General features: G+C 35.6%; 2 protein-coding genes across 2 annotated transcripts; both read right to left on the reverse strand.

Annotated features, from left to right (window-relative positions):
• Nucleotides 1-10,576: 10,576 nt before the first annotated feature.
• Nucleotides 10,577-11,173, reverse strand: LOC137713384 (uncharacterized). The gene has a single exon (XM_068452674.1). The coding sequence runs from the start codon at nt 11,171-11,173 to the stop codon at nt 10,577-10,579; it is 597 nt and encodes a 198-aa protein (XP_068308775.1).
• Nucleotides 11,174-12,934: 1,761 nt separating this feature from the next.
• LOC137713385 (uncharacterized) lies at nt 12,935-13,384 on the reverse strand. Its single transcript, XM_068452675.1, has one exon. The coding sequence runs from the start codon at nt 13,382-13,384 to the stop codon at nt 12,935-12,937; it is 450 nt and encodes a 149-aa protein (XP_068308776.1).
• Nucleotides 13,385-17,254: the final 3,870 nt, after the last annotated feature.

Below are 17,254 nucleotides of genomic sequence, written 5' to 3' on the forward strand. Positions count from 1 at the left end.
GGTATTGGAGGGAGAATAATTATTGAAGGAAACAACAATGTAAAAATAGGTTCGTAGAGTGTGAAAAGCGCGGAAAGAGCGTGGGACAAGGTAATTAATTAGAAATTCTATGTTAAGCAAATAATTTATGAGTGTCAATGCATTGATATAGCTAGTAGAATTGGAAAATGACAATGGTGTTGACAGCTGAGTACATAGATAATCCAATTTCCAAATATATAGTCAAGCTTTCATTCATGACATACGGAGAAAATCTTGGGTAAGGCTGTCATGTGCGGCTGTGCGGTAGCTCACTCACATAGAGGTCACCTCCACCTGGTCATAGTTTTTGTAAGTCAGCTACTACAAAGGACAATCTCAATCAAGAATTTCTCATTCGACAATGTTATATATGTCATAGCCTCAGACAGTGAGCAACGTTTGAACACTACTACAAGCCATCATAGCTACCAAATGAGGTGGAGCAGCAGACACCAAGTGATGCAGCCGCAACGACAAAATTTAATTCTCTATTTCGGACGTGAAAGTTAATGCCACCCTAGCTTCCCGATAGACTCACAAAATGCATTATTAAAATCAAAATTAACTTCAAGCCAACATGGGTCAGGAGCGCACCATTTCCGCTGCTGCACTTGTTGTTTTTCTTTGGTTGGTTGGTTTTTACGATATTGCTCTAGCCATGTTGCCGCTTGGGTCACCATTTTCTACCATATCCATTCGCTCCCCTTGCCAAACATATTGTTCCTAGATTTCCACAACGACTAGAGCTAACTGACCTTAGGCAGATCACTCGTCATTTGGAATAACTATTCTTTAATTGATAAAGATGTTAGTATTTAAGTGTATTAGCTGAAATATGTTTAGCCATTTCTGATGAGCATCATATTCCAAATGGATGCTCTAGATTAAATCAGAGTTAGTGATATTTTGTGACACTTGTAACTATCTCATAGGATAGATGTCATGGAGGCATATAATTGTTTTATTCTGTTAAAAGAGAGAGAAGCAACAATTCAATGAAATCAGTGAGGCTTCCATCATTGTGAAGTACTTTGCATTATTCATTCCTTCTTCTAGAAATCTTTTTTACATTCCATTGAATCACAGTACAATAAATCACATAATCTAACATGGCCTCAGAGCCAGGTTGCATCATCTGTAATTGGGTGTGATATGTGACTCCGGTAGTGAAGAACTCAAATTGATCGTCGAGCTCTGTTGCTGAAGGAAATTCAAAAGAAGAAATCTCAGCGACCTTGATATCGAGTCTTATATGGCTGGATCAAGTGGTGTTGATCTTCGAGCACTAGTGTTCAATGGAGACAACTTCGATTTCTGGCAGATTTGAATGAAGACGATATTCCAATCCCATGGACTCTGGGATATAGTCGAGAAGTGCTTTGCTACTCCGACGAAGACTAAGGAGGAACTCACCGCAGCGGAGGACAAGCTATTGAAGGAGAACATCGTCAAAGATGCAAGGCACTTGGAATCATTCAAGGGGTTGTTTTCGATCAATTTTTTCTGAGAATCGCCATCCAAGAGATTGCAAACTCAGCTTGGAATGTCTTGAAGCAAAAGTTTGTGGGAGATAAACAAGTGAGAGTTATGAAACTTCAAGGCTTACAACGAGATTTTGAGTACACTAGAATGGGTGAAAATGAAGCTTTCTCTGCATATGTAGTTAGATTGTTTGATTTAATTAGCCAAATGAGAAGTTATGGTGAAGATATTAGTAATCAAAGAATTGTTCAAAAGCTGCTGATTAGTCTACCTAGATCTTATGATAGTATTCCCTTTGTGATTTAAAACACTAAGGATCTAGAGACTGTTGATGCTCAAGATGTTGTTGCTATCCTAAAGGGGTATGAACAAATAATTGATAGGCATGTTGAAACCCAAACTGAGAAATATTTTGCTAGTCTTTATGTTACTCCAAAAAAAAAATAATAATAATAAGTATAATGGGAATCAAGGGTTTAAACCACAGAAAAATTGGAAGTCAAAAGGCAAGAAGTGGGATAATAGGCCTGCAAATCAAGCTGGAAAAGCAGCAGGTACCATCGAGGGAGCTAAAAATCCTTGTATACACTATGATAAGTTGCAATTTGGTGAATTTTGGTTCAAAGATAAGCCTAGATGCCATAACTGCAATAAATCGGGGCACATGTCAAAAGATTGCCGAGGTAAGAAGGAGAGGGGTAATCAACATGTTAACTTTGTCAGCCAAGTCAATGACACCCCCACCAATGTTTTATGTTTGTAATAATGCCATTGTGAAGAAATGTGAAGACATATGGTATGTGGATAGTGGATGCAGCAACCACATGACTGAAATAGAGGATTTGTTGGTTGACATTGACAAAACAATGATTGCTAAAGTTGAAATGGGCACTAGTCAGTTCATTGATGTCACAGGCAATGGATACTTAGTAATTGAAACCAAAATGGTGAGAAGATATATCAAGGAGGTAATGTTGGTTCCAAGTTTGAAAGAAAACTTGCTCAGAAGATGGAACATGGTTACTTTCTGGTGTTTGGTGGTACAAATGTTGAGATATATGATGATTGCTCTCTGTCAAACTTGGTAGCCAAGATACCAATAAAAGGAAATATGAGTTTTCCCTTGAAACTACAACCTGATATGCAGATTGCTCTAAAAGCTGGTGTGTGTCAGTCATCTATGATCTGGCATATGAGGTTAGGACATTTAAATATGGCAGTTTGAGCTAACTCAAAGAACAAGATATGGTGTTGGGATTGCCTGAATTTAAAGTGACAAATGAGATATGTGAAGGATGTGTTATTGGGAAGCATTGTAGAGATGCATTTCCAAATTAAGCCTCATGGAGGGCATCTCTCCTTCTAGAACTTGTTCACTCAGACATCTGTGGACCTATGCAAACTCATACAAAAGCTGTGAATAGGTACTTTCTTACCTTTGTAGATGATTACACTAGAATGTGTTGGGTCTATTTCTTGAGATACAAATCTGAAGGGTTTGGTGTATTCAAGAAGTTTAAGGCCACAATTGTGTTACAAAGTGGATATCAGTTTAAAAAGATGAGAAGTGATAGAGGAGGGGAGTAGACATCTGTTGAATTCAGAGAGTTTTGTGAAGAAATGGGCATGGAAAGATAGCTAACAGTTACTTACACACCACAACAAAATGGTGTAGCTGAGAGGAAGAATAGAACCATAGTGGAAATGGCAAAATGTATGCTGATTGAAAAGGGTGTTCCATTTGAATTTTGGGCTAAAGCTGTCAACACAGCAGTGTACATCTTGAATAGGTGTCCCACTAAGTTTCTTGACAAGAAGATCCTCTTTGAGGCTTATTTGAGGCTTATAGTGGAAGGAAGCCTGGAATCAAGCATTTAAGGGTTTTTGGTTCTATATGTTATGCTCACATTCCAAGTCATCTCAGACATAAGCTAGATGAAACCAGTGTCAAATGCATTTTCTTGGGGTATGGAACATGTGAGAAAGGTTATAGACTTTATGACCTTGATTCAAAGAAGGTGATTGTGTCAAGGGATGTGATATTTGATGAAAATGCTTGCTTGGATTGGAAGTGTCAATATGAGAAGAGTATTAGTGTACCAATGACTGATGTGGAAACCTGTGAACAAAGGGAAGAAGAAAGCTCAAGTGACAGATGTGATGTAAATGATGAGTCTTTAATACCAGTATCTGAAACTTGTGAATCAATTGAAAATGGCTCACGATTGGTCCCAATGTAAAATAGCACAGGTTCCCAAGACTATGATCACACCCCACTGAAGTGAGCTTGACAGAAGTGTATGCAAAGTGTAATTTGTGTATTGTTGAACCTGAGAGTTTTGAGAAAGCAACTAAATATGAGTCATGGTAAAAGGCAATAAAGGCATAAATAGCTATGATAGAGAAGAACTGCACTTGGGAACTTGTTGACATACCATTTGATAAACCAGTAGTTGGTGTCAAATGGATCTACAAGACAAAATTGAACCTAGATGGATCTATACAAAAGAATAAGGCAAGATTGGTTGCAAAATGGTACTCTCAAAAGTCTGGGGTTAATTTCAATGAGAGATTTGCTCATGCGGCAAGACTTGATACCATTAGAATTCTAATTGGCTTAGCTGCATAGAAAGGGTGGAAATTGTTCCAACTTGATGTGAAATGCATTCTTAAATGGGGTTCTAAATGAAGAAGTATATATGGATCAGCCACTTGGATTTGTGATTGCAGGTAAGGAGGATAAGGTTTACAAGCTCAAGAAGGCTTTATATGTGTTAAAACAGGCACCAAATGCCTGGTATAAAGAGATTGACTCCTATTTTTGCAATGTTGGCTTTCATAGAAGTCCAAGTAAGGCAACTCTTTACATTAAGACTACTGAGGCAGGAATTCTCATTGTTTCCTTGTATGTGGATGACATTATATACACAGGGAGTTCTTGTGCATTGATGGATAAATTTAAAGCAGAAATGATGAGAACATATAAGATGTCAGATCTTGGCCTGTTGCATCATTTCTTGGGGCTTGGAGTCATTCAAACAGATGCATTTTTCTGCATCAAAAGAAATATGCAAGGACCTTGCTGGAGAAGTTTAGGTTGAAGGATTGCAAACCTGTTGCAACTCTACTTGCAGCAAATGAAAAACGAAGCGAAGTTGATAGAAGTGAGATGGCTGATGAAAGTCTCTATAAAAAGATTATTGGTAGTCTTATGGACGGATCCATATAGGGACCCGGGAGGTCCCGGGACCCTCCGGAAGCTCGAAGAAACACTTGTGATCGACCTATGAGACCCTCCAACAATTTGGGCATGTGCTACAGAGAGGCTAGTTGCCTCTATAGATGTGCATGCAATAGTGCTTATAAAGAAGAAGAAAAGGTTTCTAATTTTTGTTTTAATCCTCCAAATCGTTGCAACCTCCCAACTTTAAACTCAAGTTACCCTATCCCCGAGCACCATTTACCGTTCCATCACCTCTAGCTGCCTAATTTTATTTCTTCCAAATTCATTTAAGTTTTTTAATCCTAGAATCTAGTCTCAACTCCCAATTGTAATATATATGTTACATTAACAAATTTCATCTTTGTAAAGTCATTAATTGATGCGTTATATTGCTGAGGAGAATTTGTTGGTTTTATTACCTGTGAGATTAATCTTGATTATTATTATTATTAAAGCGGGACAACTAGTGGTAAGTCACGATTATCCACCCCTTTTAGGGGCCTAGAAGACTCACAGAGACATTTCAGCTTTCTCCTGGCCACAGTCAAGCAGACTCACTAGCTTGGAGCCTCGAACCCGGGACCTCACTGTTTTTTGTATTTTAAGAGCCGAAATCCGTGTCCTTACCACTTGACCACTTAATGTCATTGATTAATTTTGTTTATTCAATTAACCAAATTCAATAAAAAATAGTGTTATCGAACCAAACTAGTATAATATATATATATTTTTTGAACTTTTATCTTGGGACCCCCCGATCTTGAAATCCTGGATCCGCCACTGGGTAGTCTGTTATACTTAATAGCTACAAGACTTGATATTATGTTTGTTGCAAGTTTGCTAGCTCGATTCATGCACAATCCAACTAGAAAGCACATGGGAACTACAAAGAGGGTACTGAGGTATATCCAAGGAACACTAGACTATGGAATTGCATATATGAAAGGCAAAGATGTTGTGCTTATTGGCTATTGTGATAGTGATTGGGCAGGGAGTAAAGATGACATGAAGAGCACTTCTAGTTATGCTTTTAGTTTTGGTTCTGAAGCATTTCCTTGGGCTTTAATCAAGCAAAGTAGGGTAGCACGATCCATTGCAGAGGCTGAGTATGTAAGTACTGCATAAGCAATTGCACAAGCTATTTGGTTATGGTTTGTTCTCTCAGACTTTGGTGAGCAATAAGTGGAATTAGGTTTTATGTGATAACACATAAGCCATAGCAATTTTGAAGAATCTAGTAACACATCACAAGACAAGGCACATCAATAGAAGGGTCCATTTCATCAGAGATGCATTGCAGAATGGTGAAATTGATCTGGTTTATTGCAAAACTGAAGAGCAAATTGCTGATATATTCACAAAAGCTTTGGCAAGAGATCGATTTGAGTACTTGAGGAAAGATTTGGGGGTGATTTCAGCTAAACACTTAGAAAGGAGTGTTAGTATTTAAGTTTATTAGCTGAAATATGTTTAGCCATTTCTGATTGTTTTAATCAGAGCCTTTGGATCATATTCCAAATGGATGCTCTAGATTAAATTAGAGTTAGTGATATTTTGTGACACTTGTAACTATCTCATAGGATAGATGTCATGGAGGGCTAGGATTGTTTCATTCTATTAGAAGAGAAAGAAGGGCAAGATTCCCTTCTTGTTGCAATGGTAATATCCGATTGCATTGTAGAGAGAGAAACAACAATTCAATGAAATCAGTAAGGCTTCCATCACTGTGAAGTACTCTGCATTATTCATTCCATCTTCCAGAAACCTTTCTTACATTCCATTGAATCACAGTACAATAAATCACATAATCTAACAAGAGAGAGGGCATATTGAGTTCACTTGTAAGCACAAAGGATTAACAAACCAAAAGCGAGTAGAATGTGGACAGTCGTGCAAGCGCCAAATTTTGAATTTGAAGCAAATTATTTGAGAAGTGAGTTGTCATGTACCTTATCTAGTATGTGATCTGCAACACTTACGTTACAGAGAATGGAATTGTCTTCTTTTCAAAGACTGATACTGAAATGAAGAAAGTGTGATCAAAACGTACATCAAGCTCTACTTCTTTTGCCATTATTTGATTTTTTCATTCTTAACTAGCCAAAAAACAACTAAACATAACTAGTAAATTTCTATCAAACTCTTCCCATCAGTATGAATCTTGCCAGGAGAAAACACGAGGAGAATGAGAATCAAACTCATTTCGTGAGGTATGCTTCACACCTAAGTTCAAGAGATAATTTATTCAGGAGAAAAACAAACAAAAAAAGGCATAAGAAAAGAAGTCTTATTAGATTCTTCTTCACATATCTAACTCTTAATACTCAGGCAAGGGAATGTAGCACCGCCCTCCCTCGCTAACAAGATTTCCCTCCCCTAACGAAGACACAAATTGAATTCGTAACTCTCTACACGTCTCAAAACTCAAATCCCAAAGCCATGCCCAAATTTGAGTCTTCCCAGGCTGATATGGCACAACCAAGTCCATCCTCATCTCCAAACTAACCTCCTTCAAATTATCCTCTCTCAAAACATCAAACCCTAATTCCTCCCCACACTCTGTCATATCAAATCTTAGGAGCAGCCTGTTCGACCTCTTCGCCTCAACCTTCACTGGCCTCACAGAGGCACACCACAGAGCCTTAAATTTCGGGTAGTACACAAAACCCTGAAAGTGTTTGATGTCAACTTGGAGACCATTGTTTTGGCTGAATATCAATTCCGCATCCCAAACGGCACGCTCCAGTTCCGAGACAGGGTTGGTGAAGTTTGAGAGAGAGGAGTGTTGATTAATGGCAATGGGGTACGTTTAGGTGTCGGAGTTTATCAACATGTAGATGGTTGTGGCAAATGCAAGTGTTGTGAGGAGAATTGTGCCAATAGCAAGTTTGATTTGCATTGCTGCGAACAGTGCCTTGTTGTCACCGAACAGCCATAGAGAAGCCATGACTTTGTTTTGGTTCTTCTGCAAGAGGTGATGTGGAGTTTGTGTGTGAATGAGAGGGTTAGAGCAAAATCAATATGGAAGTTACAGTCAAATTCGGTGAATCAATGAATCATATTGTCGAGAGATTTTTCAGTGTGATCGGTACACGGATGGTACATCACGTGTCATTATACAAATAGTGAGATATGTGTGCTAAAAAATTAATAACTTAAAAAATAAAATTTCACACAACTTCTATTTTAACACGTGGTGTACCACTTGTGTACCTGTCACAATTAAAAATTTCTTCATATTGTCAAACGATACAATTTATGTCATTAAATTTAAAGGAAAACTAATGAAAAGGGCTTGAAAACTTTGAGTTTTAACGAAAATGACAAAATAAAGAGTAAGGTGAATAGTACAAATGGTTTAGGAAAACTAACGAAAATGGTTTAAAAACTTTGAGTTCCTTCATATACCACGTGTCATTATACAAATGGTGAGATATGTGTGCTAAAAAATTAATAACTTAAAAAATAAAATTTCCCACCACTTCTATTAAAACACGTGGTGTATCACTTGTGTACCCGTCACAATTAAAAATTTCTCCATATTGTCAAACGATACAATTTATGAATTTAAAGGAAAACTAATGAAAAGAATTTGAAAACTTTGAGTTTTAACGAAAAATAAAGGGTAAAGTGAATAGTACCATGATTGACTTTTTAGTGTAAAAATATGATTTTTCGTTAAAGTGAATAGTACTGGAAGTTTTTTGTTAAATTCCCTTAATTTAATGACACAAATTCAATGCTTAGTGTACGAGAAAAACAAGTAGAAAAATCATAAAGCTGGATTCTGGACATTACCGTTTTACCATACGAGAAAAACGAGTAGAAAATCATAAATCCGACAGATATTGATGTATTTTCCTTTTACTTACTAAGATTTTGCTATTTGTTTTGCTCAAGAGTTCCTTCATATAGTAAAGCCCTAAACATCTACCTTTTTTAGTAAACATTATCACTATTTCGATAGGATGTATAAATTAAATTGATTATGTTTTGTAAAGGTACTTGGGTTATATGAAATGGAACTGGATTCCCTTCGGATCCAAAGGAATTGAGCTCACTCATCAAATGATTTGAGTTATTGAAATTTGATCCAACGGCTACAAACAGGAGGCTCTCTAAAAGTTATAATAATTGTAGCAGTTTGATCAAATTTCAATAACCCAGATCATTTGATCATTGGGCTTAGTTTTTTTGGATTCAGAGGGGATCTAATGAAACATTGAAGGCAATAATGATAAAGACTTTATTGCAATTAATTGTAGCACTGGATACGAGTTAGTTGATATTTATGTAAGTTTTTTTTACGATTCATTTTTTTTTTATCATGTAAATTGGATTTCATTCTCAAATAGTGTTCATGTTAGTGAACAAAAGTTTTATATTTTTTATTGAAGATTTGAAAAAATTGTACAAAAACGTATATTTTTCAAAAAATAAAATAAAATTGGGTAAATAGTGTTTAGATACACTTGAGTGTGGCCCATAATTTTACATCAAAACAGTCCGGAAGGGAAGAACTACAGAACACTGCCGCTTGTCTGTTAATGAATTTTCATATCTAATGTTATTTATAGTCTCTACATTTTGATTTTTTGTTCCTTTTTTGGACTTGATTACGTTTTCTGTTAGATTCTTTTTTTTTTTTTTTACAAACAATAGTGTTACGCTTTCGATAAGATCTTTAATACATTAGGTTTTTCAGATCTGATTGTGATTCACTTTAAGTTCGATTTTAATTATACATATATTGGTCCAAAGTAACTTGGTGCTCAGGTTCTCTGAACTCTATAAAAATGAGTTCTTGTACTAGTTGTGATGGATTGATTAATTCATAAAATTGAGAGAGATTTGGCTTTTTCCATTTTTGGGAATTTTTTATGGAATCCACATAATTATGGATGTCCTGATTCTAGCAGTTCTCTTAATGAAAGTAAAAAGGATCAAGGAAGATTGTGCTTGTCATGAGTTTTATTGTTTCTTCAACTTCGTGCTGCATCAATATTCCAACAACAAAAAACTCCAGGGATTGGTCTAATGGAAAAAGTACGAACGTTTTGAATGGTAAGTTTTGTTAATCTTACAATTGACAAAATTATTGTATATTGAATTAGATTTACTTTGAACTAATGATTAAGGAATCACCAAAGTGGTTTATAAAATGTCTGCATGTAAATCTCAATACTCAGACTGTAGTTCATGGCATTTACAAGTAGTTTTACCTTCAAAGAAGTTGTTTGTTGGCCCAGGCCATTAACACATTATGAGTTCGAACTCTAACAGATCCATTTTTTTGGGCTACCATGTCTGCTTCAGCCAACCGCTAGACCCAAGGGCAAGGATAGGTTGCCGCCTCATGTGGTACCGGGAGGTGCATGGGGAAAGAAATTTGTCTGTCATCAATGTGTGGTGCAATACTTCATTTTTTTTAACAATGCTAAGATATACAGTTTTGCAAAAACACAATCTGACACAGACCAAATTGTTTTAACAAAAAACACAAGAGAAAAAAAAATTAAACGCATATCAAACTATAACTTGTATAGTATTCACTCTTCTTGCATACAAAGTTGAATTTAATAAAAAGTTACAAAAAAAAGTGCCAAATTATAACGGGAAGAATTAATGAACCAACTATTTACCTAATTGAAATTACATCAACAGTAGCTCAAAATTACAGAGAACTAGTTTACATGGTCATTGAAAGTTTGTAACTATAAATACAACGACATCAGCACGTAAATTACAAACAACGATCCTTTAAAACCAAACATCATTCCCTCGCCTATATTACAGCAGCAACTAGCTCAAACTTCAATATTATTGACATGTAAAATAAGATCAATTGCATCATTTAGGCAACGGAATGGAGCATTTGTGCCCCCCATTTATCTTTCCCTCGGTACCTTTTGAACCCAAAAGCTCAACCTTCAAACCTGAACAGTTCGGATTTAAAGCCACTTGGGTTCCCATTCCCAATAGCTCCTTCATACTATATGAAGCATCTATATTCATTTTCAAACTAAAACTAAGGTAACCTTTCTTTTTATCCTCACTCAAGTGCTTCATCACTCGATCTTCCACATACGGCTGTTCGCCCTCACAACCCGTGGAATCAAACTTGATCTGCACAGTTTTCTGCTTCCTCGGAGGAATGTGCAGCGTTGCATCCACTGAAGCACATGATAGAGCCTCACTTTCTTTGTAATACACATAACTCTCAAAAGGGTTGAGGGTAACAATTAAGCCGCCATTTTGGTTCCCAAATGTCAGCTTGGCTTCCCACTCAGCTGAAAGTGACCAATTCGAAACTTCGAAATTTGATAGAGAAAATGCATCTAAACCAAGCACAAGGGGGTCCGTTCCTGGACCGGACTTTGAATCCACATAGTTGCCTACGAACCATAGAGAAAATCCGATGGCGGTTGCTAGACTCACCACTATCATAACAAGGACAATGTATCCACGAGCTTTATTGAAATATGAAGATAGTTTGCACCGCAAAGAAGCCACGTCATAGTATGGTTTCTCATGATTTACAGTTTAATAACATAGTATATTAGACATGCGGTGAAACATCGTTTCTCTTTGTTTAGGTACCAAATTAAAGTTCCTAAAGTCTATCTCACTAACCAGCAAAAGAAATATTTGACAAAAAAAAAAAAACAAAAAAAAAAAAAACACAACCAGCAAAAGAAATAATATTTTAACAAATAAATAATTTGAAAGAAATAGAGTATGCAAATCCTTTTTAAATGCGTAACTACAGCGGAATATATGGTAATGGTAGGCAGGCCACGGAAGGGGATCCTCTCTAAATCTCTTCCTTCTAATCCATCAAGTTCGGGGATTCGGGCTATTAAAATCTGATCCAACGGCTAAAGTTATTATAACTTTTGAAATGGGTCATTATTTGTAGTCGTTGAATCAAATTTTAATAGTTCGGATCATTGGACTGGTGGATTAGGAGGAAGGGATCCAGAGAGGATCCCTTTCCGGCAAGCCAAGGGGAATATCAATCTAAATTTTTGCAAGTGAATTCTTACTATTTCTTCATCTCATGGTCACTGCCTGCAGTGTGTAAATTTTCATTCTTTTTAGAATTGAAATGCAGAGTGAAATCATTTAGGAGACTTGGATTTTAAAATCCGTTCGCCAAATTTGATAAACGGACTTGACAATTTAATTTCACTAGAATTTTTTTACAACTTTCTTAGAAAATAAATAAAATCATACCTTGTGATGATAAAATTTCTTGGACAGCGGGCAATTAATCCAATTATCTGGAGGTAGTTAATGAGCAGACTTAGAGAAAAAAGTGGAGATATTGATCGAAAGAGAGAAGAACAAGTGAGGGAAGAAGGCAGCAGTTACACGTTACAGGAATATTATATGACAGTTGGCGAAGCGATGTTTATGAACTTCACAGTTCAATTAGTGTCACAGACAGGTTTTTTTTTTTTTGGTCAAAGTATCACAGATATAGTTGGAAAATGGTTAATGTTAGGCTCGTAGGAAGATTATTTTCAAATCTTGTATATGAGTGGTTTTAAGTTTGATTCTCGTAAAAAATAACTTCGAACCAAATTATTATGACTAGTCAATTGAGGCAACATTTTTTTTTTTTTTTGTAGTGCCTACATATTTCAACACCATGATGTTTATTGAAATTTCCAACAATATTTTGCCTTATGGTGTCTATATTCATGTTAGGTTTTAGGTCGTCTTTCTTTCGAATTGTACCAATGACGGCACAAATGGTGAATGAAAATCTTCTGTTTAGTTTATGGCAGTGCCTTTCAAACACATTTTTTTAATCCCATGTACTCTTGTTAATTTTTATGCATTGAGCTTCTTCAATTTATTCGATCCAATAACCAAAAATTCAAAGAAATATGAGAGGTAAAATGAGTAGGTGGATAACACCACCCTTATTTTATTTGTGTTGTGACTTTTTACAGTTCCGTTTAACCATTTTTTGATGGAATCCTCTATTAAAATGGTAGAAACGTTAGTGGAAGTTTTTCCATGTTCATAATCAAGCTTTTCAATTTACAACCGATGAAAGGTCATCAACAGAAGGTAAGAAAGTTTGATCTTTGCTCAAACTAATTGTCCATCAAATTAATTACAATCTCAAGTTAAAAAAGCTCCAACTAATTGAAAAAAAAAAAAGGAACAAAGAAGAAGAAAATGTGTCAGATTGAGTCAACTAATTAGTACAGGAACCGAGCAGCTCATAGGCCCTCCACTAATCCAACTTCCGAAACCAATTCTAGGCGATAATTCAACCTTCATATCCAAACACTGAGGGCTCATTACAACATGTTGTTCCCCCCACCAACCAGTCTTATAAGTTGCCCAAACAAACATTTGCAAGTTAAAATGCACAGCTCCATCCTCACGTTGCCTACTCAGCATCTCATCCAAACCCCACTTCATGATCACCACCGGCAGACCAAGGCGATGATAGTCCTCCTCCGACCCTGTCATCTTTGACGATATCTTCAAGCGAATCATTTTACTTTCCTTCAATCCCAATTCAAACGGCTCCACAGAGCTTATCGCGACGAAGTAATCTTTGTACGAAATCGAGCCCCTTACATGGTTGAAACGAACCCATGTGACAAGATTAGGGTTTTCTACTGTAAGGGACATTTCCCAATTAGCCCCTAGGGTTGTGTTGGAGGTGTTAAATTTGGACATGAAGAGGGAATTGAGTTGGACATTTGGGGGTTGTGGAGCTAGGGACAAGGGCATGGAATTGCAAAAAATTGTGAAGGTCCCTAACATAAATATAATTAATAGAACATTGATGAGTTGGACAAGGGCCAAACCGGCAATCCATCTAATAATAGCCTGCGAAGTGTTAGGGTTCGAAGAAGGGTTATTTGAAACGGGGAGTAGTGGCGTGGTGGCTGCGAGATGAGCTTTTGAATTAATTTCCATGGTTAATAGGAGTTAAACAAATCCTTGTAAGATCTTTGAGGGGAAGAGATTGATGCTTGAAGAAAATGGGTAAAGAAAGTTAATATATAAAAAAGAATGTAACGAAAACTGTTTAAGTTGCTATATTGTTAAAAATCTGAATACTATTAAAGACTGTTAAAAAACTGAATCACTAGACTCCAACAAACATGAGCACGAAGATTTCTACACGTCATGATCTGATAACGAATGAACTTGTTCATTAACTTGAATTGATACTGATTACTGATTAACGTTAATCAAATTCAGTTCAATTAAACTAACGATGCCAAATATATACACTAGTCTTCCTTTTTGGCAGGGACAACTAGTTTATTTTTTTAAATACAAAAATATTATTTACACTAATAGTGGAGATTTATTGTTATTAACTACATTGGAGAAGTAGCAGAGATGAACAATTATAAAACCAAGAAATGAAGTTTTACAGAGAGAAGAGAAATGTGAGAAAATAATGAATGAAGGTTTTGTATTGAACTCAATGAACTAACTTTACAATCTGTTTACAATAGCTATATATAGCTCACTAGATGACTAGCTAGCTCATAAGCTTTGAGTAACAAACTCTAACTCTTTCAACTAACTATTACATCATCCAATCCTTTAAAACTATTTTGATGAGCTGGCAGTGATGAGTTGGCAGTGATATATTCAACAATCATAAGCTACACAATAAGCTAGTCATAAATTTGGAATCGAACTCGTCATCTACAAAGTTCAAACCTAAAACCTTCCATTTAAAAGTAAAGAGAAATATCACTAGACTATAATATTAAGTGACAAGAAAACTAGCTAAGAGAAGTCATATGGTTTTGAAACACCGCTTGCGTTATTAGCGCATGCATATGTTATATTATGTGCGATATATACTTTTCTTAAGGAAAATGTATGCTATAGCCTATATATGCAATAGGCCAAATTTTTTTTGTGGTCCCTGTGGTGACACATCATTTTTATTGTGACCCTTGTGGTGAAAAAGTTATTAATTAAACCCCTGTGGTGAGCCCTGTTAGCAATTGAGGTCTAAATCCAAAGTTCCGTTAATCTTCTATTAAATAAAATCATGTGACTATCACATGTGGATCGATCAAAATTAAGTTTATTTATTGTGGAAAATAAAAAGACAAAAACATGATTGAACTAAAATAAAATTACAAATAAAAGAAACTTGTAAAGATAAAGAAAAACCCAGCAATTCCCGTATCTCATCTTAGGTTCCTGGCCACCGCCATAGCCACTAGTGGACCTCCTCCACCGTCACTATCCATCACCCCAATTTGATAGCACATGTATCTCAACCTATATAATGCAGAAAAAACCACATATGCACAAGAATAACTTAAAGATTTAAAAGATAATGGGTGAAATGCAGTATATATGCATTTAGACGGGTGAAAGGCATTGTAGAATTAAAGACAATGGGTGAAAGGCATTGCAGAAAATTCAATCTTCGGGTTTGCGCTCCGCATATGAACTTCAAGAGAATAAGAAAGTTAAAGAAATAAAATTCAAAGAAGATTAAGAAAAAAATGGAAAGGTTGTGTAATAGGGCCCACATAAATTGATACAAATTGATACAGGAATGAAAATTCAAGTAAGACTAAAACTCTAACTCATGATCAAAGACGTGTTGGCGTTGAAATAAAAAACAATGGTATATTAGAGCTATTAGGATCTACAAACGAAATTAAATCATACCTAAGAAATTAGGCGTGACTTCACCTTCACCTCTTCTCCTAGCCATTGACGTGATTTTACAGGTTTAGTTTTAGTCTTAGCGTTCAAGCTTTTTCTTCTTTTTTTTCTTCTTCTGTAAAATCTAATTTCAGTTAAACCCTAAATTATACTAGATTTCCATTGAATAAGATATAATTTGGATTGAAATGACGAATTTGACCCTTCATGTGATAGTCACGTGAGTTTATTTAACGGAAAACTAACGGAAATTTAGATTTGGACCTATGCAATAAGATAACGAATACGTACAAGAGGTAGATACTGCAAAAAGAGAGAGATTCTGAAGAAATAAAAATATTGTAGAAGCTGTCAAACGAGGTTAATAAAAATGCATGTTGTCATAACTGCAGAAGAAGACCCAAATTAACCCATTTAACTTGGGACCAATAATTGGAATGGCTTCTCCCGAGGATAGGAGGCGTAAGCGAACAACAAATGTGTCTGCAAGTGCTGGTAGTAGCCAAAGAGGAGTTGGAATGGTGAATTCGAAGGAAGATTTGTGATCTCCTTTACGAGGCGAAGGAGACCAGTCTAGAGGGGTCTCCCGGGTCGCTATGAAACTCATATGTTGGAATTGTCTAGGGCATTAAGAGTACTTGACCGTTGATGATCTGTCGAAGTAGAATAGACTCCACACCTCTAACGTGGTGGTGTTACTTGAGAAAAAAAAAATGGGAATTGTTATTGGTACTCCAAAATTCTCATTCTACACTCCAAACTTTATATATTTAAAAAGAAAAATACACTTGTAAGGAGTGTCGAATGAGATTTTTGGAGTGCCAATAACATTTCCCAAAAAATTTATGTAGATGATACATATATTTAAGGCGACATTTGCAACATTTTGGAGAAATCTATAACGTCGAAAATCACTTTGAACTTTTCCAAAAATAAATCCAAACAAATTAACTCTAAAAGTGTTTTGAGTTAGAAAATTACGTGAAGTACTTTTTAGAAGAGAGTCATTTCCAATACTTTTCCAAGTAGAAATTGAGTTTTTATAAAAAAAATAAAAAAATAAATTACGTTATTCGCTTGAAAGCAGAATCTAAATAGTATTTCTACAAAATCAGCTGTGCTTTGTGAGGGACTTAGATTGGTTGCTATTAATTACTTACATCCCTATTTTAAATTTGCTTTGATTTTTGTTGTTCATAAAATTTTTTATTTTCTTATTTTTTGAGTATAACGATATTTTGTTGTTGATGATGAAATTTAACTAGCAAATTGATAACATCAGATTTTTTTTAATTTTTTTTTACTAGCGAATTGTTCTCGTGCCTTGTACACTGGCCTCTATTCATATGCCTTCTACTTCTTCGGTACATGTTCCAATTAGAAGAAAATTAAGGATTCATCTCAATGAATAATTGGATAAATTGTTGTTTGACCTCTTGAGTGTTGAATCTGATTCTTTGAATTACATTTTTGGTAAATTAATCTCATGAACTATTTTAAATTAGCCAATTAATCCCTCCTCATGGTCAGATTTGATGAAATTTCAGCAACTTTTCTGTTAAATACTAACACGACTTTACCCTTAGAGTGCATCTCATGTTGGTCACATGCTAGTATTTGACAGCAAAATGGATGAAATTTTATCGAATCTAACAATGAAGGATTAATTGGCTAATTTCAAATAGTTATGGGAGATAATTTACAAAGAGAACTGCTAGACCCATCCCACAACCTTATTTACTCACCCCATCTTATAATATCACCCCTCATAAAATGTTAAAAACTTAAAACACTCGTTTCTCACCCACCATATTCCTAAATTATCCATTAATTTAACTATTTTTC

Source organism: Pyrus communis, chromosome 13 (assembly GCF_963583255.1).
Source record: "Pyrus communis chromosome 13, drPyrComm1.1, whole genome shotgun sequence".
NCBI classification, from domain to species: Eukaryota; Viridiplantae; Streptophyta; class Magnoliopsida; order Rosales; family Rosaceae; genus Pyrus; species Pyrus communis.

Bases quoted from the DNA above. Each gene is read 5' to 3' on its own strand.
- LOC137713384 (XM_068452674.1), bottom strand. From the start codon at position 11,173: ATGATAGTGGTGAGTCTAGCAACCGCCATCGGATTTTCTCTATGGTTC.
- LOC137713385 (XM_068452675.1), bottom strand. From the start codon at position 13,384: ATGTCCCTTACAGTAGAAAACCCTAATCTTGTCACATGGGTTCGTTTC.